Raw genomic sequence first — 21465 nt, forward strand, 5'->3', positions numbered from 1 at the left:
GGAGATCTTAGAGAAAAAGACCTATTGGGAGGGCGAGACTTAGATGGGAGGATAATATTAAAATGGATTTGAGGGAGGTGGGATATTATGGTAGGGACTGGATTGCTCAGGCTAGAGACCGATGTCGGGCTTATGTGAGGTGGCAATGATCCTCCGTGTCCTCTAAAAGACATTTGTAAGTAAATAAATTTAGACAGATTGGTTATTCTTCTTTCTGACAATATAATCACTCATCTAGTTGATCTAAACTTTCAGAGAATATTTAGTACTCAAAGAATGCGGGAAAATTGTGGTTTAGTTTCCAACATCCTCAACCGTTGTTTCCATTTCCGTTGAAGTTATTTATTTAACTTCCACTGAATCTAGTAGTGACATACAACTTTAGATACGGACATATTGCATAGAGATAACGGGTAAGTAAGACTAAAATATTATTGGAGTATTATGCCTTTCTCCCTTACTTATCATTGTTGTTTACATATTTCGTAAGTTGACAATACCGCACTTTCTGTGGTTGCCGTGTAAACTAAAGAGATTTCACAGTATATTGCGGTAAGTAGAAACAAATAAATGCAACTTCTGTGTAGAAAAATTGGTCAATCTAGAGCATCCAGCAGCCACTGAACGAATATTGCACACTTTTAACACTGTCAATGTGGTCCTATAAACTAATTTTCAATACTTTTATCACAACCACAACACATTTCAAATCTTATTGTACCATATACAGACAATTACTATTACTATATTAACACATTTAGTATATCACGAAACATGTACAATGTAATTATTATGAAAGTCGCCATTGCGAATTAGTACTACGATCCACTTCCACTAGATGGAAACCGACACGACTGGCGGAGCCGGCAATACATGAAAACGAAATGATACTAGGCCTAAATGTGAGGAATGTTACTACAGGTGTGTAGTATTATGTGACAAGTTAGGTTAGGTTTGATTAGATGTGTATTATGTGACAGGTTAGTTTAGGTTTGATTAGGTGTGTAGCATTATGAGAAAGGTTAGGTTAGGGTTGATTAAGTGTGTATATTATTACTATATTGGCAACTCTGAAACCCACTGTTACATTAAAGAAATATGGCGGTATCCTTCGTTCATGCACGACGATTTTCATATATAAGTAAGGTACGTATTTAGGGCGGGTTGGGTGGGCTTACAGCTCCCCCGGTGATCACATCAATTTCTACTACACAATACTTTAAATCCAAGGAATTTTCAAGGTATTCTATTTATTAGTGGCTGTGACATAACAAAGATTTACCGAAAAATTAAATGTGCTGTTGTAATTCGAACAATTATTAAACAGGTCCTTCACGCTTATTCAATCTCTTGATACACTAAGGCCGGTATTCATAGTCGAGATAAGTCATACTTATATATAGGTCGAACTTAAATCTCGTCTCAATTGCAGATTTCGGTCCAAATAAGTCGTACTTATTATAAGTCGTGCTTATTTTATAAGCTTTACTTTACAAAGTATGACTTCATGAAGTTGAACTTATTGCAATTCATAGTGACTCAAGTGCGACTTATGTTATGAAATAAGTTAAACTTTATCAAGTCAAGGGAACCCCTGACTTATGTCAGTTTTAACCTAAAAATTGATAACTTTTATAAAGAATTGGCCGAGGAAGTTATTGAAATGCAGGAAATTTGCGCCCAAAAGCGTTACTTGCGAAACATCATGGGTTGCTTTGAATTTTATAATGATCTTGAATTCAAAAGGAGGTTTCGTTTTCGCAAAAGATTTTGGAATCAATACTTCCGAAAGTGGAAAGAACTCTTACAAAACCGAGACAGGTTTACCAGTTCTTCTAGATTACTACTTCTTGTTCACTTGAGATTTTATGCCACGAAAAACTTTGAAATAAGTTTAATGTTCTTAAAATATAACCATAACCGTATTCTATAATATAAATGAGGTACGGTATTCAATATATTGGTAATGTTAGGTTTCTTTAATACGCATAAAATTTGAGTATTAGTAAGATTAAATTCTCTTATTCAGTCAATTTAAATTAAATTGTTATGTATTCATAAAATGAATGGAAAACAAATCCTTCTTGCTGTCAAACTTACAAATGAGAGAACCCGGAGGTTCATAGCCGGCCTCACATAAGCCCGCCATCAGTCCCTATCCTGAGAAAAATTAATGCAGTCCCTAGTAGCATATCCCAACTCCCTCAAATCCATTTTACTATTATCGGTCTCCTCAAAGGTTTTTTTCCCCTCAGGTCTTCCAACTAACATTCTATAGGCATTTCTGGATTCACCCATACGTGTTACATGCCCTGCTCATCTCTTTTTATGAATAAAGAATCCTCTTCCAAATTGGTGATAGGCCATTCTCATCTAACCTAACTCCCTGTACTCTCACAAAGTCTATTCCATAATTATCTAGCTAGTTCTTTTGCTACTAATATTACCCATCCTGATCTATAAAGACTCGTGACATTTCAAGCATCAAATGTCATAATCTTATTTCTTTGCTATAATCCCATTTCGAGGCTTATGTTGGGGTTTCGTAACAAGCTCTTTTTTACTGTGATGGATTGTTAGCCCTTCGCCCAATCCCCAAGCTAGAAGACTACTCCTTATCAGCTGTCCACAACCGGTTATTCAATATATTCGCAGCTATCCTTCCCACTGGTTCAGGGCTTCAAGGAGCGTAGACCTCACCGAACATGCAACCACAGTAACCAATTAAGTTTTCTGACTGTCATAATGAAAGTAAATAAATTGTGAAATGTAAGGAGTTGTGGAAATATCGGCTTGGCACTTTAAACTTTATAGGTACAATAGAGCCGAAAAAAGGACGAGAATTAATGTAGTGGAGAGAATGCTTGAGGTATAGAAGGTGAGATTTCTTTATCTCTCGGTTGGTATAAAAAACAAACTCGAGAATGTCCCAAATATAATTTATTGTTACCTGTGCATTGCTTCACAGTTCGAATTCGGAGAGAAATGACAATTTACCAGATGATGATCCAGATGTAACGACTCATCCATAAGAACCTGTGTCTGTTGCATCACCTGCACAGCAGGCTTTCAGGGAGAACTGATTAACAGAGTGTTTAGGAGGCATGATGACAAGATGTAAATGAATTTCACTGAAGTAAAATATTTATTCATTTATGTGACTTACCAAAACGTTTAAAATTGAGACAATTTGTAATGTTAACAACGAATACTATGAAGTTTTAAACAATAACCGATTGAAGTATTTGATAACTATAGTAGTCCTGTTTTCATTATGGACAAGCGGCATTTGTTTGTGGGTTTCCGATCTCAGTTCCATTGACTTGTAAAAAGTGATAATAATTACTCTAACCACCAGACCCACTTTAAACATGTGCGGCATTGCCACATTTAGTTTTTCTCCGTGGTATCTAAACCTAGAAAAATATTTAATATTCTAATTGTTGCTACTATTAACTAAGATCCGGCAACACAGTGAAGTGACAAAGAGCTAAATGGCAGTTAAAGCGCGTGCCGTTTCCATTTCAAAGACTTGAACAACAATATTGACGCGATAACGAAAATCTTTTACATGCACTTTGTCTATAATGAAATATAGTAGTCTGTACCATAATTATGCTTAGTTATGCCAACAAATGTCCAACCTTTGACCTTTTATATTTTTTGCTAGCTCAGTATCAATAAGTTGTTCGCGCAACACAATTTCCGCAACTTCTAATTCTAATTTTGCCTTCATTTTTTAAAACTGAAATAATGAATCACTATGTTCTTTCAAAACTACATTCCTGCGCTTTCTTGTGTAATCCACTGGTGCTGCTGGAGTTGCTGTTGCTGTTGTTTCAGCTGCAACTGAGTTGGATGGTCCAGCTGTAGAGGGGGATACGTCCTTGGAAGGATTTGGTGCAAGACGTGCTCCCTCTACTTCTACGAACACAACTGCAATGTAAACAATACGTAGGCTATGTCAACTGGCTAATTATGTTGTGTAAGCTTTATTCTTTTTCATTCTATCACTTGTTAGGTCTAGTTACCTATTACCTCGCTTCTTGTAAATATGATTTGATAATTTTCTTTATTAACAAATAATAGCTAATAGGCTGAGAAAAAAATTAAAAGTTCAAGAAAGAATACTGAATGTAACACTGCTTACCTTCTACTTCACTCGCAATCATATCGGAGTCAACCGCTCCTGGAACTTGGACCATTGTGCGAGGGATTATTTGTGCTACAGGTGGATCAATGTCCTTCACATTTTTACTGGAAGACCACCTCGTGTAGCCATCACTGTCTGGCGTTCTTTGGTCAAAACATTCCGTTGGTGGCATTTGATATTCGTCCATAATAACCTATACGTAGTTGTTTTCCAGTTCTCTGTAATCAATTCCAATTTCGCGTAAACGAACTTCATAATTTCTTTCTTTATGTTATAATATACACTTTTCAAAGAAAATATTGTATTAGGGTTACTTACATGTTCCACAATATGTATCGACGAATTGAATTCTTCTGCAATCTTTTGTCTTCAAAAAACTGCGTCGGTCTTCTTATTCTCTACAATCTTTGAATATTTTAGAATAATCTCCTTCAATACAATCATCCTTTTATACATAACTGAAATATTTTGTTTTCTTCTTTCCGTACATTACATCAATCAGAAGCTATGCAAACAAATTTAAAGACAAAAGAAAATCGACTGTCTGATTTACATTGTCGTGACAATGGCCTTGCAATTTCTCATACCAATAAGTTCGACTTATTTGTATACACATAAGTTACACTTATTGAATGAAACTTAACAAAGTACGACTTATTGGTCGACTATGAATACCGTAATCATATACGTTGAGATTTTCCAATAAGTATAACTTCACAAAGTCATACTTATTGAACAAATAAGTCACCGACTATGAATACCGGCCTAAATCCTCAACTACGAGTAATTCTTATGCCATAATCAATAAATGATTAGAAAACTTCTAATTAATCTTATATAAGCCTATTGATCATATTAATAGAAATTTAATTATCAGAAACAACTGTTTACACAAAGTAACCTACACACTGCCTTGGCAACGACGTTCAAAACTTTCTCACAGGAGACAATTTTACTTATCAAACAAGTTTATGCAATAGGCTATTCGAAATTAAAAGAAAATTTATTTACATCACGATTATATGCAATATGAATGCATGAAGTGCGTAACAGAATCTCTGAAATTGAAGAAACATTTCAGAAATTATTTTCTTGGTTCTGTTATAATGCACTTACCACACTTTTATCGTAATATACAGTAGTATAATGTAATGAAATGCATTTTTTATCACTCAACAGAATGTCTCGAACAATAAAATACATACACATAAATGTAGCCCTAAATTAAGAGCAAGGTCAATCAAAAGTCACATCAAAGTTCCAAAACATAAAAATGACGCAATATCTACATGAATGCACCCTTGAACGTCAATGCCATGCAGATGTTACAAGCTGTTTTCTCACACTTTTTTCAACACATTTCGGCAGGTTCGAAGTGTAAAGGCTCTTACAATTTTGATGCTATGAATATGACATTTTTACTGCATGTTCTATACACAGTGGTTAACAAATTAGATTATCAGATTTTTTATGTTAATTACTTTTTAAATTAAAAAAATGATGTGTATAACAATACGTACTAGAAAATTAAAAAAATAACCTTTGACAAAATAATATTTTTTTATACACCTTCATTGCACAACTTTTAACACTATATAACTTCGGAATATGTATCATATGTTTTTCTCGTGTTAAATTTTACCGTACCGGGTTAACATGTTTTGGCCTGTTGTTGGCCTCCTTTAGAACTGGTTGTTGCTGGTCTTGGTGTCTCAACACACAACTCAATTTCAGAACACACACACTCTTTGACTCCACATTACATTACAAAACACACCCCTACAGGAAACAAAACAAAAGGCGCCAAGACCAGCAACAACCAGTTCTGAAGAAGGCCAATAACAGGCGGATACATGTTAACCGGGTACAGTAAAATTTAACACGAGAAAGACATAATAGGCCTACATATTCCGAAGAAATATTTTTTTCTCTATTCTAAGGATATATTTCTAAAATGTGGATACTTATTGCTTTACTAGGTACATCAAAGATACTGTAACTTTTTTACATCATAGGCCTATACTTAAAATTTGTACAAGGAGATAGATTTTGAAAATATGCCCAATTTTTTTTTACAAAAAATGGCATAACTCAAAAAATATCTGGGTGACATGCATGAATATTTGTAGCATGTGTATATACCATATGCGGAATATGTGTGACAAATATGAACCAACTAGCTCAAAAACTACAGGAGTTAGAAATTTCACCCATCTCCTCCCTTAAATGTAATCTCTTCTAGCACAAATACAGACTATCCCAAAAGCATGTTACCATAGGCCAAATCAAATATTTTCTCATATTCTTTACAGTTTCCTAATTCTGAACCCAAAATGACCAGGAATGTTTGTTTGACCCGCAGTCACAGGGAAGTTTCTCTCGAATTTAATCGGTTGTACCCAGAACGGCAGTTACGTGGGAAATGTTATATCTGCACGTCTGTTGAAGTTCTCAATGGTCAACTGAGCAGTTTGTCTTCTAGGAATCTCGGAAGTTTTAACGAGACTTCCCACGCAACGGTGTGTCTACTACCTCTGAAGAAAAAATTATTTAAGATTTTTGGGTATGGTTCCAGGCTTATGGAATAGTCTGTAGAGAAAAATGGGTAATTACAGACTAAGATGATGTTTCCTTATATTTGTCCAACCTGTGCTATAACTCATTTTAAGATAGCTGGATACCTCAATAACACCTCAAATTCCATTATAATTATTTCTACTTATTCAATTAAGCCTACGTATCTGAAACACCTCAGCTACAGTGACATGATTTATTGGTTCTATGTTATTCCACGGTTTTTCTTATCAGCAATGGAACGAATTTCCTCAAATAATGTAGTTAAATCACCGCAATTACGTTACATGGGCCTTCTCTTAAATTCACCATCACTAGACGTCGAGAAAGACTCCTATTACTTTCATAATAGGATATTTTCAAGTTTATTTTAACTATGTTTGCGTAAAATTCGAATTTTTAATAATATTCGTATTTATACTCACAAATGATTTTAAGCAACCCGGAGATTCATTCCCGCCCTTACATAAGCCCGCCATCGGTTCCAATCCTGAGAAAGATTAATCCAGTCTACCATCATATTCCACCTCCCCAAAATCCATTTTTATATTATCCTCCCATCTACGTCTCGGCCTCCCCAAAGGTCTTTTTCCTTCTGGCCTCCCAACTAACACTCTATATACATTTCTGGATTCGCATACGTGCTACATGTCCTTCCCATCTCAAACATCTGGATTTAATGTTTCCCATTACGTCAGGTGAAGAATACAATGCGTGGAGTTCTGCGTTGTGTAACTTTCCGCATTCTCCTGTAACTTCATCCCTTTTAGCCCCAAATATTTTTCTAACAACCATATTCCCAAACACTCTTAACCTCTGTTCCTCTCTCAAAGTGAGAGTCTAAGTTTCACAACCATACTGAACAACCGGTAATATAACTGTTTTATAAATTCTAACTTTCAGCAATTTTGAGAGCAGACTGGATGAAAAAAGCTTCTCAACGGAATAATAACAGGAATTTCCATTTTTATTCTGCGCTTAATTTCTTCTCGAGTGTAATTTATATTTGTTACTCTTGCTCATAGGCACTAGAATTTTTTCATGTTTTAGAAGAATAAATTTTCAATTTTTATATTCACATTTTGTACTATGTTATGGTCACAAGACATAATCATATACTTTGTTTTTTTGAGGTTTACTTCCAAACTTATCTCCTTACTTGCTTCAAGTAATATTCCTGTGTTTCCCCTAATCGTTTGTGGGTTTTCTCCTAACTATTCACAACATCCCCATAAACAAACAGCGTTGAATAATAATATTAATAACAATAACAATAGCAACACTAATAATTTTACTAAGAATTCTCCACAGTAGCACAGTTGCCCTTACCCAGAATTATTAGTTTCATATCTCCAAAACTTTATATTATAAGTATCCTCTTCCTTTCCACTTCAGTGGAATAACGGTCAGCGCGTCTGGCTGCGAAACCAGGTGGCACGGGTTCGAATCCCGGTCGGGGAAAGTTACCTGGTTGAGGCTTTTTCCGGGGTTTTCCCTCAACTCAATACGAGCAAATGCTGGGTAACTTTCGGTGCTGGACCGCGGACTCATTTCACCGGCATTATCAGCTTCATATCATTCAGACGCTAAATAACCTAGATATTGATACAGCGTCGTAAAATAACCTAATATAATTAAAATTAAAATTTTCACTTCACTGGACCTCCAGCCATCCACTTCTCTTCCGCTCTTCCCATCCAACGCACTCTTCCTATTTCCCGCTCCATTATTTTTCTTGGAATCTATTTGTATGAATGTTCTTATGTCCAAACCAGCGAAGTCTTATTTCTGCTACTATATCATCTAAAAAAAATTTAACCTGTATTTAAGGGAATTCCAAGGCAGTAGTTTTCGTTGGGTTTCGTATCAAATGGTTTTCATAACAACGTGAATTCAAAAAATATTTATTTTGATAAATCTTCTGTTTATAATTTCAGAAAAAATACTTCAGCGCCTTGACATAACTCCCTGATGCTACTTCCATAAGGAGGAAACTGAAACGAATTCAAAAAGAAGAAAACGGTATAAAGAGTATAACATGAATAACACATCACTAGGTAAACTTACAATTTAAATGTATCACAAATTTTAAAACTTCAATTTGGAATGACTAAGCACTGATCCGAGGCACGATCAGGTATTAACGTGCTAGTTAATTTTTCCAAAATTATAGGAAAATTACTAGTGTTCTATTGTTACCAGTATTCATTCAGGCAGTGTAACTTTATTTTTTTTTTCTCTTTTCCGTGTAAAAAACTGAGGTATCTAGTTCTTGCATTCTGGTAAGGATTTGATGATGTTGACACACAGATATACAGATTTATATAGGATTTTACTTGGTAGCATATTAAACACAGACAAAACTATTATCGTACAAGATAATAATAATAATAATAATAATAATAATAATAATAATAATAATGTTTTATTTTCGCTGGCAGAGTTAAGGCCATAAGGCCTTCTCTTCCACTCAACCAGCCTTAATCAATACAATACATAAATTTAAATTACAAATATTTTCACTACACTTAAAAGGTTCTCCAGCAATAATCTTCACTACACATTTATTTAAATTTAGATAAATCTATAAGGTAAAGTAGTAACTTAATTTATGAGCTAATTTAATTCAATGAATTATAATTAATTTAATATTTGAGATAGCTAGGAAAATAATGAAAATTAATTTAATATAAGCTTACTAGGACTATGTTACAGAGAGAATATATATATTTCTATTTCTATAATGAGAATATTAATGTAATTGCCATTAGAGGTTTTGTAAATTTATTTAGAGAAATTAAAGATAATAATAATAATAAGAATGGACAGATGTTAGTTTCATTATAAGTAACAAATATTAATCAGCAATTCATCTGTTAAGTAAGAATTTATGTAATTTTGACCTAAATGAAGCTATTGTCCAACAACCCCTTATATCACTCGGAAGCGAGTTCCAATTTCTAGCAACTGAAACTGTATAGGATGAAGAATATAAAGATGTCTTGTGGTAGGGTATAATGAGTAAATTGTTATAATGAGATCTTGTACTTAGCTGATGATATGCGGATAAATTTTGAAAACGAGAAGCCAAATAGATTGGGGTAGCGGTGCGCAGAATTTGAAATAAGAGAACAAGAGAATGCAGGGCTCATCGATCGCTTAGCCTTAGCCAAGACAGAGTTTGGAAAGACGGGGAAATATGATTATACTTACGAATATTACAAATATAACGGACGCACGCATTATGCACACGTTGTAGCCTGTTGCTCAAATTTGCATTTAGGTTACTTAATATAATATCGCAGTAGTCAAAGTGTGGCATCACGAGTGTTTGTACAAGGATTAATTTTAATTTATCAGGAAGAAAGTTCTTCAGTCGCTTTAATGAGTGAATAATGGAAAATATTTTTTTGGAAGTGTAATTCACTTGTTCATTCCATTCCAGGTGACAATCCATATAAATACCAAGGTTCTTCACAGTCGTACTGTATGGAATAGTAGTATTATTTACAATTATCGGTGGCAAATTTTGTTTGTCACACTTCGATCTTTGATGTTGTATTAAGATTGCCTGCGATTTACTTGCATTTAAATTAAGTCCGTGCGTTTTCGACCATATGGATATAGAATTCAAGTCATCATTAACTTTAGTTATGGCGTCATTTATGTAATCGAGGAAAAAAATGTTTAATATTTCCAAAGTGTTACTGCTGAAGTTGCACCTAACCCCTTAATTCCATTTATTTTCGATAGGTTTTTACGTTTTTTTATAAGAATAAATGATACATGATCGATGCATCGAGATAAACTTTACCTTTAAGATTACTTTATATTCCACTGTATTGGGCACTAACATCCTCGAACTGATTTGAAGACAGAATTTGATCTGAAGATGGCTTTGTATCTCTTACAGGTATAATATAGTCTGATCCGTTAGGGAATACATAAATTAAAATCGCTATAGAAATTATATCAAAAGAGATATTAAAGTTATTTTAGTTGCAATATGAAGTTCAAACACGGGAGTTTTGTATCATTGTTTTTAGAAACAAAACAATCAGATGGTCACTTAGCAACAACTAAATAAACAAAAGACCGTTTAAAGGCAACTAGCTACCGACATCTGTATTGCTGTTTGCAAATTTGAAAGTGTAACAAAAGTCAAAGTTATTTTAACCACGAGTATGATGTCCGCAGAGCTACGAAATACAAATTCATGAGGTTATGGTACCGCATATCTGAAGAAAGTGGATCTTCAACATGCCAAATACTGATCTTGTTTGCACTGATAATATGATATCAAGTTCCAATAAGAAATCTTGGACGACTCTCCGTAGAGATAGCTATGTCATACACAAATTGATAACATCACCTGGAACTTTACCTCTACCGCATGCAACGTGTTCAGGCATTATACGTTGTAGATCTCCAAAAAAGGATCACATTGTTTGTTTTTCACGCCACAGCTGCAAGAAGAAAACAACATGGGTATGGTATTCGAGGGGACGGCTGAAGAAAAGAGGTCGTCAATAACATTCGACATCAAATTAGTGAGGTCATGGTGGTCAATTACATAGCATCCAAATTCTCCACAGTTGACGCCATCCGAATGATGATGACTATTCACGGCGATCCATGAATATTGATGATTTCAAAGCAAAGATTATCCTTGTTCCTGAAAAAGCTTCCTACCCCTGAGATGTTACACATGGGAGGAATAAGACGATATAAATTTAGTTGTGTAAGCAATGGTGGCAAATCGAGTTATAATGTGGGAAAAACCGCCATCTCTCTAGAATATACTTATACCTCCCTGAAAAACATGGAGCAGCAGTTCTGATGTTACAGTTTTTTTATTTTATGTGTTCCGAAAAGAATCAACCTGTATTTTTAAAGAATAAACTTAAATTGTAAACCAAATATTTCTAATCTTGAACTTAGTAAATCATTTTATTTTACAGTGCTTTTGTATTTCCTGATGTCATGTTTGGGTCTAAATATCCACGCTCAATTGAAGGATGACAGCGAGAACGATACTACGGAAGAAGACAGCATATATGGTAATAAACGTATTAAAATAAATTGTGTAATATATTCATAGTATGGTATATTATTATTATTATTATTATTATTATTATTATTATTATTATTATTATTATTACATTCTTCTTTTCACTCAGGGTTACCATTGTGCCTTTCCTGTGCTTATCCGACAATATCTTAATGTGTGGTCTAAAGCCACGCTAGCCTCGTGACCAGAGAATATGTTTACTTGTAAATAATGTTTCCTAATGTTCGAAATTCTCACTCGAGTGAGAAGAATCTACTGATGAGTCCAGTAATTTATGCTTATAATAATAACAATAATATTTATATCCCCGCCCTTACCGAGGAGTACAGTAAAAGTTCCAATTTGGCTTGGTCTAATACCTGGTTAGGTTCTTTCCCCCCCCCCCCCGCCAAGGTTTCTCTCAATTGTAAACAGTGTTAGATAATCCAAAAGTAGCGAACAGAGTGCTGCATTGGAGTTAAATCGTTCGCTTGAACTTGGTCGAGTGTCGCACCCTCGAGTGAGATACGATCGTTCATGATACGCTCGTAATAAATAGAAGCTCAGTACAAGGTCATCTCACCGACAAGTCTTATCTTGTATGGAAGGCGACAGGTAAGATACACATATGTTTTGCTCACATGGTAAAAATTAGGCTTTATTTTCTGCGTTTATGACAAACGTTTAATGGACAGTCAATGGAACGTACCAAAACAGGAACATGAAGTTATAAATAAAATAGTATGAAAAACTTCGATATATAGTTATTATTGCTAATTAAAAATTATTCAATACTTGATTTACCACATATATAATATGATAGGTCCATACATAGTGTTCCGCCTATATATTGCGACAATGTAGAAACGTTTTACAAAATATTATTGATAGGCCTATAGCAGTAGATTAATAACAATATTAGTACAGAAATAACGTCACAGAAAATATAATAAAACGAATAATCTTGCTGCGCAACTGTTACAGACGCAAAGATTGATACACTAATTATTAGAGATTATTATTATTATTATTATTATTATTATTATTACTAGAAAACTTGATACAGTTCTTGCATTATCGTGATTGTGTTCTCCGTTTATAATAATTACATTTACATCCAATAACATCTACCAGATGTGGCAAAAAGAAAATCACTCCTATGTGGAGAAAAAAAAAACCATTTACCTACAACATTTATATTTCATTTTAAAGCAAGTTTTGTAGTTGTACTATGGAAAGGTTAGTTAAACACTGCAAAGTTTTGAAATGATAAACATCTATGTTGTTACTACACAGTTCATCACTGTAACAAGAACGAATGTCTAAAGCTCGGCTTATACTGTTCGAGGATTTATCGCTCATGACAATTTTACCTATCATGCATGTGCGCTACCTATCGGATTATGCTATGAACTACTTGGCGCTCGAGCGAAAACGTCCGATGCAGACCTCTGGTAGCGAATATCGGAATCATTTCCCCAATTATCACCTTGCAGTCACCAACCACATCAACGCCAGATAACAAAACATTTGATGCAGTAGGCCTGTACTTAAATTACGTATTTAGAAAGACATATAATCAGCATTATCATCATTATCATCTTCCTAACAGGTGGTAGTCCTAGAAGGACTATTCTGGTCTACAAAAGTTTTCCTGCCATCTCTTCACAGAGCGACAAAGTGATCTATTCCCTGTTGGTCTATAGTTTAAGATCGCTCGAGGAATCCTTGTTCTAGGCATACGATTGACATGTTGGAGCCATTAATATTAGAGGAGAAAAATTCGCTCCGGCGCCGGGGATCGAACCCGGGACTTTGGTTCTACATACCAAGCGCTCTCACCATTGAGCTACACCGAAGTCCAATCCACAGCACCGGATCGAACTCCTCTCCTCCAGTGTTTTTTTTTTCCTTTGTAGCCTGACTCCAAGTTGGGCATATATGTTGACATTTTATTAAGTCAACTGTCATTATACAAGGAGCGCACTCAATTGAGTCACTTAGTAGCCGGGATTCCACAATAATGTGCACAGTAATCTGTAAAGAAATATTTTTCTCCTCTAATATTAATTGTTACCATAACAGATATATTCTGTAGGACCAAAAAATTATAATCTTTATTAAAATGGAATATTCTACTTTAAAGAAAGAAGCTATGATTGAAGAAGAATAAAGATTTTCTCTTCATCTACAATGAAATATATAACATTCATTACAGATAATATTAAAATGGATGTTGGAATTGTAATAAATTTACAATACTGTTATTGTTTAGTCAACTGTTACTTATTGTTTAGAGGTTTGAACCTCGTAACACCAATAAGGTATCACTCATGAGGCAACTAGGCCAGGAGATAATGGGATAAGGTGGCTAGTTCCTTTCCCCCTCCAATGCATGCATCGCCGATTAGTTACATATTCCACTATGAGACTTCAGATTTACAATAGGCCTACTAGCAGACAGAAATAATAAATGAGAGAATACACAAGAAAAATGCGGAATATAAAACCACATTGGAAAAAGTGAATTTCCAGATAGATAAAATGAATGGTAATTTAAATAACCATAAGAAAGAATAGGAAGATGAGAATAATAATATAAAGAATAAGCTAGTAAAGGGAGAAAAGATATGAAGTGAAAGATGGACATTGGTACCGAGTATTAGGAAAATAATGAAAAGGACAAGGGAGAATTAGAAGAGGAGAACAAAAGAAAAACAAAGGTGTATATAAAAATAAATATAAAGACAAATTAAATAAGAGTAAGATGGAGCGAGCGAGAAATGTAAATAGAATGGAGAGTACTACTGTATTACAGTGGAAGTGAAGCCACTGAAAAAAACGACAAGAAGAGGAAATAACAAGGAAAGAAATGATAAAAGAGCTCCTGTGGTATTTTTTTACTTGGTTATTTTACGGCGCTCTATCAACTACTTCAACTACTAGGTTATTTAGCGTCGATGGTATTGGTGATAACGAGATGAGGCCGAGAATTCGCCGTAGATTACCCGAATTTTGCCTTACTGTTGGAAAAACCTCGGAAAAAACCCAACCACGTAATGAGCCCAAGTATTACCCGTAAATTAGAGCATTAATCCCTTTACGCTTCTACAATGCTTTACAGTTAGGGGATACTCGGGTAGTATCGGACATCGGGTAGTATCGGACAGTGCGTTTCTTTCATCTACCACCATATGGTAGTACCTGAATGACATGGTTACGTTTCTCTATGAGACATCACAGAAACGTAACCAAGTCAATCAGGTACTATCATCGTGTGGTAGATGAAAGAAACTCACTGTCCGATATTACCCGATGTCCGATACTACCCGACTCTCCCCTACTTTCTATATCTATGAATTTTTTTCAGATGATTTCGTCATAGATTCATCGGAATCAAAAGACCAACCTGAGTTCGTAACACCACTGTGAGTATTTGCTGTGTCGTTATTTGTTTAAAATAAATCAATTTCTATTACCATAATTACTGTATGATTATTGTATTGCTGATAATTTATTATATTCATAAAAAGTGATAAGGATTTATGAAATCCCTTGGATTTTGTGAAGCATCTTCATCAGGGATGTCAAACGCAAATCTCAAGTGGGCCAAATGATCTAAATGTAATGTTGTGTGGGTCCCAAAAAAAATCATAATATTATGTAATGACTAAAGTGTTAGGGATTTATTTACAGAAATACATATTATTTGCTAGAGAGAGAAAAAACAACACAGTATCTTTTATTTCTTTCCTGTCACCAACCAACGTATAAGCTCAAAATCGCTAATCTGCTCAACATTTCATGTTTAATTTAGAAACACTGATTTCGGGCCTCATTTCATTTGTTTCCCCATAAAAACCTGGGGCCCCACTGATATGTCAGATGCCGCGAGTTTGACACGTGTGGTCTTCACTCCTGGTATGTAATTTTTAGGTTAGGCAACGATGAACTTAAGGATGAAGAAAATATACCCCAGGCGGGATGAATACATCCTTCCCAATAATAAAAAACCTTTGAGAATGACACAATGACACAATCAAAGGGGAGACGGGAGGAGAAATAATTAAATAGTACGCAATCGAACGCCCTTACAAGGGAATTTCAGGCCGTGAGGAAAAATCTGTGTGAGCTGCAAACGTGTTCATAACTTGGCTCTTTCCGTTTGTCACCGATTCATAAAAGGAAATTAAGAGAATTTTTATGGGGATTGGTCCAAAACATGGATCATATGCGGAGACAAAGAGGAAGGCGGAAAACTAGAAAAGATTGGAGAAAGCTGAGTTTGCAGTGAAAGACCTGCTCTTGGGCAGAACACTATGCATGAATGGTCGAAAATAGATCTAAAGTAAAAGATCTCTCATGAGGGGAAGGAATGCTGCAAGTACGATTAGCAGCGTTGTTTAATAGCATGGTAGGGTCGCCGATGATGTTAAAAGCCTAGACGTAACTAGAGGTGAGAGGCGGGCGTCGTTATCCTCGCTAGACTAGGGGTCCAAGCTCTTGGACTAGACGAATGACGATCGAGTTAGTTCGTCCATAAGTAGCTACTAAAGGCGGTACGTGAAAAAAGAGGATGTGAAGGCTTTAATTAGGAAAATGCCGAGATATATGTCACAGAGTATGTAGGTACGTCGGCCAATTCTTTAAGAACTCATCCCTTTGATTTAGCTCCTTATAAAAATCATAGCTGGATGAAATGTCTCAATTTAGGGGCTTAGTCAATTGAGTATTAAGTGAGTGACTATAATGAAATATGTCCCGATCGACCCTAAGGGCATAATGTGGGGGAAGGGTATGGTATTCCAACCAAGGCAGAAAAATAGAATGTGTTTTCCTGGTTTAGAGAGTGGTTATGATGAGGTACGACTTTATGGAGTTATTACAATGATTCCAGTGCGGAGAAACAAAAGGTACGCAATCTCTTTGTAGGCAAATTTTGGGCTGTGAGCCTGTATCATGTAGGCCACTTGCCTCGCTCAATTTTTCACCGATCAGGACAAGTAAAAGGAAGTTAAGAGTAACGCCAAAACATGGACGTGTGAGAAACATGAACCATGAATGAATGTATGAATGAAAGATGAAATGAATGAATGAATGAATGAATGAATGAATGAACAAGCGATGAGCAGATGTGCAGATGAGCGGATGAACGAATGAGCGGATAAGTAGATGTGCAGATGAACGGATGAGCGGATGAAGGAATGAGCGGATGAAGGAATGAGCGGATGAACGAATGAGCGGATAAGTAGATGTGCAGATGAACGGATGAGCGGATAAATAGATGTGCAGATGAACGGATTCGTTCGAATGAGCGGATAAGTAGATGTGCAGATGAACGGATGAACGAATGAGCGGAGAAGTAAATGTGCAGATGAACGGATGAGCGGATAAGTAGATGTGCAGATGAACGGATTCGTTCGAGTGAGCGGATAAGTAGATGTACGGATGAACGAATGAGCGGATAAGTAGATGTGCAGATGAACGGATGAGCGGATGAACGAATGAGCGGATAAGTAGATGTGCAGAAGAACGGATGAAGGAATGAGCGGATGAAGGAATGAGCGGATGAGCGGATGAACGAATGAGCGGATAAGTAGATGTGCAGATGAACGGATGAGCGGATAAGTAGATGTGCAGATGAACGGATTCGTTCGAATGAGCGGATAAGTAGATGTGCAGATGAACGGATGAACGAATGAGCGGATAAGTAGATGTGCAGATGAACGGATGAGGGGATGAACGAATGAGCGGATAGTAGATGTGCAGATGAACGGATGAGCGGATGAACGAATGAGCGGATAAGTAGATGTGCAGATGAACGGATGAGCGGATGAACGAATGAGCGGTAAGTAGATGTGCAGATGAACGGATGAGCGGATGAACGAATGAGCGGATAAGTAGATGTGCAGATGAACGGATGAACGAATGAGCGGATAAGTAGATGTGCAGATGAACGGATGAACGAATGAGTGGATAAGTAGATGTGCAGATGAACGGATGAACGAATGAGCGGATAAGTAGATGTGCAGATGAACGCATGAACGAATGAGCGGATAAGTAGATGTGCAGATGAACGGATGAACGGATGAGCGGATAAGTAGATGTGCAGATGAACGGATGAACGAATGAGCGGATAAGTAGATGTGCAGATGAACGGATGAACGAATGAGCGGATAAGTAGATGTTCAGATGGACGGATGAACGAATGAGCGGATAAGTAGATGTGAAGATGGACGGATGAACGGATGAGCGGATACGTAGATGTGCAGATGAACGGATGAACGGATGAGCGGATAAGTAGATATGCAGATATGCAGATGAACGGATGAGCGGATACGTAGATGTGCAGATGAACGGATGAACGGATGAGCGGATAAGTAGATGTGCAGATGGATGGATGACCGGAAGAACGAATGAGCGGTAACTCGTCTCCACTGTTAATAAATGTTCACTTTATTATCTAATCTATTACTAAAATTTCCGGATATAATTTTATGAAATAATTTATATTTTCTGGAATTTATTATTATTTCCTTCTATTTTTATGTTACAGCTTAGCAAAATTACTTCGGACTCCGTTTTCAGATTATAAAGGAACTGTCCAAGAAGGAAATATCTTGAGTTGACAACTTCAACAATAGCTTCCTGAACCACTGATAGTAAAAGTAGGCCTATACATATAGAAAAAGCAAAAGCAAGAATTTTGCAAACTTTACAATACTGAAGATGCAATGAAGAAACTAATAGTGTTTGTGTATAAATTCTAAGAACACTTTAAAATGTAATCAGAGAAGACAATAAAATTGCACTCGTTTATTATATAAATGCATATTTGATCGTTTTTTTTTTTTTCATTTTTATGCCCTTTAAATAATTTAATGTCCACTTGTCCAATTTTAAGTACCTAGCCTATGTTTTTCCCTAGTTATGAAGACCAAATGTGCAAACTTTGATACGTATCGGCCAAAGAGTATCGAGTTTTAGAGGCACACTCACGCACGCACGCGCTCTCTCTCTCTCTCTCTCTCTCTCTCTTTCACTTTTACATATTACTACTAGATAGTGGCATGATTAAATCTTTCAGTTCATTATTTTCTCTTGTGTTATAGTCCGGGAAAATTGCAGAAGAACCCATTTGCAAATTATCTATCAGGAGTTCACGGTTGGATAGAATCTCCAATTGCAAATGCACCTTGGAAGCAACAGAAATATGCGAAAACTGCAATTTATTATGACCTAAACTCACTCGAAAATTGAAATTCTAAGAGAGGAGTGAATAAGTTGTAAGTTTTGTAATACTGAGAATTTAACATTAAAATAATGACAAAATATAAATAATTTAAATGTTATATTATATTCCAAAACATGTATGCAACAATTAACACAAAACTTGAAAATAAAGACTGAAAAATTCACACATTTGTGTATTTCTTTTAATATTCAGACACTTAGTTCAAACAATCTTAGTAGTGTTTCCCAATACAAGGAACTTCCTGCCTTACATGCAAAGTTATTAAGAACTCTTAGGTAGTAGCTTTATTGCTTATCTATGACACTACCAGCTTCTTCACACAAACATCATATTGGGAATAAGAAAGTGAAAATATGACGTAAATGGTCGAATTTCCACTATATTTCCTATGTATGCATGTATGTATGTATGTATGTATGTATGTATGTATGTATGTATGTATGTATGTATGTATGTATGTATGTATGTATGTACAGGGACATCATTTTATTTTTACTAACATTTATGATATTAACCTGGCTATACTTTTGGATCAACGGTTGCTAACCCCTTCCACAACTGGAGTTCGATGGCGTAATCACTTTACTAGGTATAGGAGGGAAGAAAAGTAGTTCATCCATTTACGTAAACTATAAAATATCACGCTTTTGAGTTTCATAATTTTCATTAGGTTATTGTTTAATCAGAATACAGTACAGTATTAACAATGAGTGTTTTTACTCACGATCTGAGGTCCATACGGACGTATTCATTATGCAGTGTATATTATACTGTCTGCAGCACATTAGCGTACACTATAGAGAATGAAGTTAAATTGAAAAATAATCATAACATGGATACTTAAACACATTTTTCAAAATGGTGGCCGTTCATTTCGATACAGGCTTCAGTTCTAATGTGTGTAATTCCAATTACCAGTTTCGTCCTTCGCACTAGTAACTCATGTTGAAAAAATTCTGTACCTACTCTGTAAAAGATTACCTTACATTCTGTAAATTCAATCTTCACTTCTGCTCGGTCCGAAAAGATAAAATTACTCAGACATGCTATCTACTGTCCGTCCAAGTGGTTATGTCGCAGGATCGTAGAAAGGAGGGAAATCACGTGACAGTTAATTATTAACAAGGCCCTTTTATTTAAGTTATTATAAACAGTTGTATGGGTATAATATTACGTAGATGTCTAATTCTTAACAGAAATTAATGTTCTCAGAAAAGAGCTAAGGCAGCCCAGCCACTAGCCTTTACAGAGGGGCGAATAGAAGCTGGTGGGGAAAACCGGAATGCGACGTAGGCAAATGGACGACAGTACCTGTGCAAAAATGATGCAATATTGAAAGCTCTTTCGTCATTGGAAAACGCGAACATATTTTTGGAACGTACTATGACGGTAAGGCTACTATGACTGCATATGCGGTTTTGGATCTGTGTGGAGGACGGTTGAACTTCATTAGTAGAAGAGGTGGGAGTGAAGTACATTCAAAAACTCAGGTACAATAAAAATTGAAGTAAAAATAAAATGATGTCCCTGTATGTATGTATGTATGTATGTAATATTAATAATAATAATAATAATAATAATAATATTAATATTATTATTATTATTATATAATCATGATTCCTCGTCCGTGCAAGTGACTTTGGGGCTGAGAGAAAGTGTCTATGGGACCTCCAAGCCTGTTGACCATTCGTCTCACTCGGATTTTCGCCGTTCCGTTTGATGGCACTTAAGACAATTCTGGGAGGAAAAAGTCTAAAATGAACGTAATCTAATAAATACAGAGTAATGTTATAAGAGAATGAATGAATGAAAGGAGGAACGCATGAGACACGAAGAGTAATTATCATTAAAAAGTACACGAGATAATCGCGTTCTTACAAGCATTTTTGGGACTGACAGGAGTGTAGCTAGATTGAATTATAAACGTAGGCAGAGTAATTATCTTATGCTTAGGCCGTGTCTCAAAGCTACATTTTCAGCTGAAGTGAACTAGATTGTTGACTAAATAACCGGATGTGACGTCAGAAGTTATGATCCAAAGCTACTTAGTGCATAGCAATCAAGTCTGTAGTAGCTAGTAAACGAAAATGCTTGCTTGATTGTTAACTTGTTCACTAAACAAACATGGATACCTCATCAGCAAACGGGGGTTATGAAATTTGATGATGCTTTGAAAGTGAAATAATGTAAATATAATGTAGAATAACACGTTAACTTTGAACACTGACATTGTTAGTACCTTCTGTACAATGTTTTAAATATTACTGTAATATATTAAGTCCTTATTTTTTCCACATAATTCATAATGAAACTGCATTAGGACACTGCCTTCTTAATTCAGTGATGTCATGGTTTTTAGGAAATTAATCTATGGAGAAGGCCATGTTTCAAGCATACATGTCCAAAGCTCCCTAGTGTGTAGTGTACAAGTCA

The 21465-nt window shown here is 35.5% G+C and overlaps 2 protein-coding genes across 3 annotated transcripts in view; one reads left to right on the forward strand and one right to left on the reverse strand.

Moving 5' to 3' along the window:
- The window catches only part of LOC138706460 (uncharacterized), a 35735-nt gene extending 16540 nt beyond the window's left edge, over positions 1-19195 (forward strand). The window contains exons 4-7 of one of the 2 annotated variants that reach the window (XM_069835785.1): positions 8665-8784; positions 11689-11787; positions 15148-15205; positions 18890-19195. In XM_069835785.1, coding sequence (XP_069691886.1) covers positions 8766-8784; positions 11689-11787; positions 15148-15205; positions 18890-19037 — 324 coding nt within the window. In that variant the 5' untranslated portion in view covers positions 8665-8765 and the 3' untranslated portion in view covers positions 19038-19195. Of the gene's footprint in view, positions 1-8664; positions 8785-11688; positions 11788-15147; positions 15206-18333; positions 18610-18889 lie in introns of those variants that run through there. The other variant, XM_069835787.1, reaches the window with a different exon arrangement.
- LOC138705716 (uncharacterized) lies at positions 3740-4514 on the reverse strand. Its single transcript, XM_069834288.1, has 2 exons — positions 4151-4514; positions 3740-3936 (listed from the first exon to the last, which is right to left on the reverse strand). Exons 1-2 carry the CDS (start codon positions 4338-4340, stop codon positions 3740-3742), a joined length of 387 nt encoding a protein of 128 aa, XP_069690389.1. The 5' UTR covers positions 4341-4514.
- Positions 19196-21465: the final 2270 nt, after the last annotated feature.

The sequence above is a fragment of the Periplaneta americana genome, chromosome 9 (genome assembly GCF_040183065.1).
Source record: "Periplaneta americana isolate PAMFEO1 chromosome 9, P.americana_PAMFEO1_priV1, whole genome shotgun sequence".
Classification (NCBI taxonomy): domain Eukaryota; kingdom Metazoa; phylum Arthropoda; class Insecta; order Blattodea; family Blattidae; genus Periplaneta; species Periplaneta americana.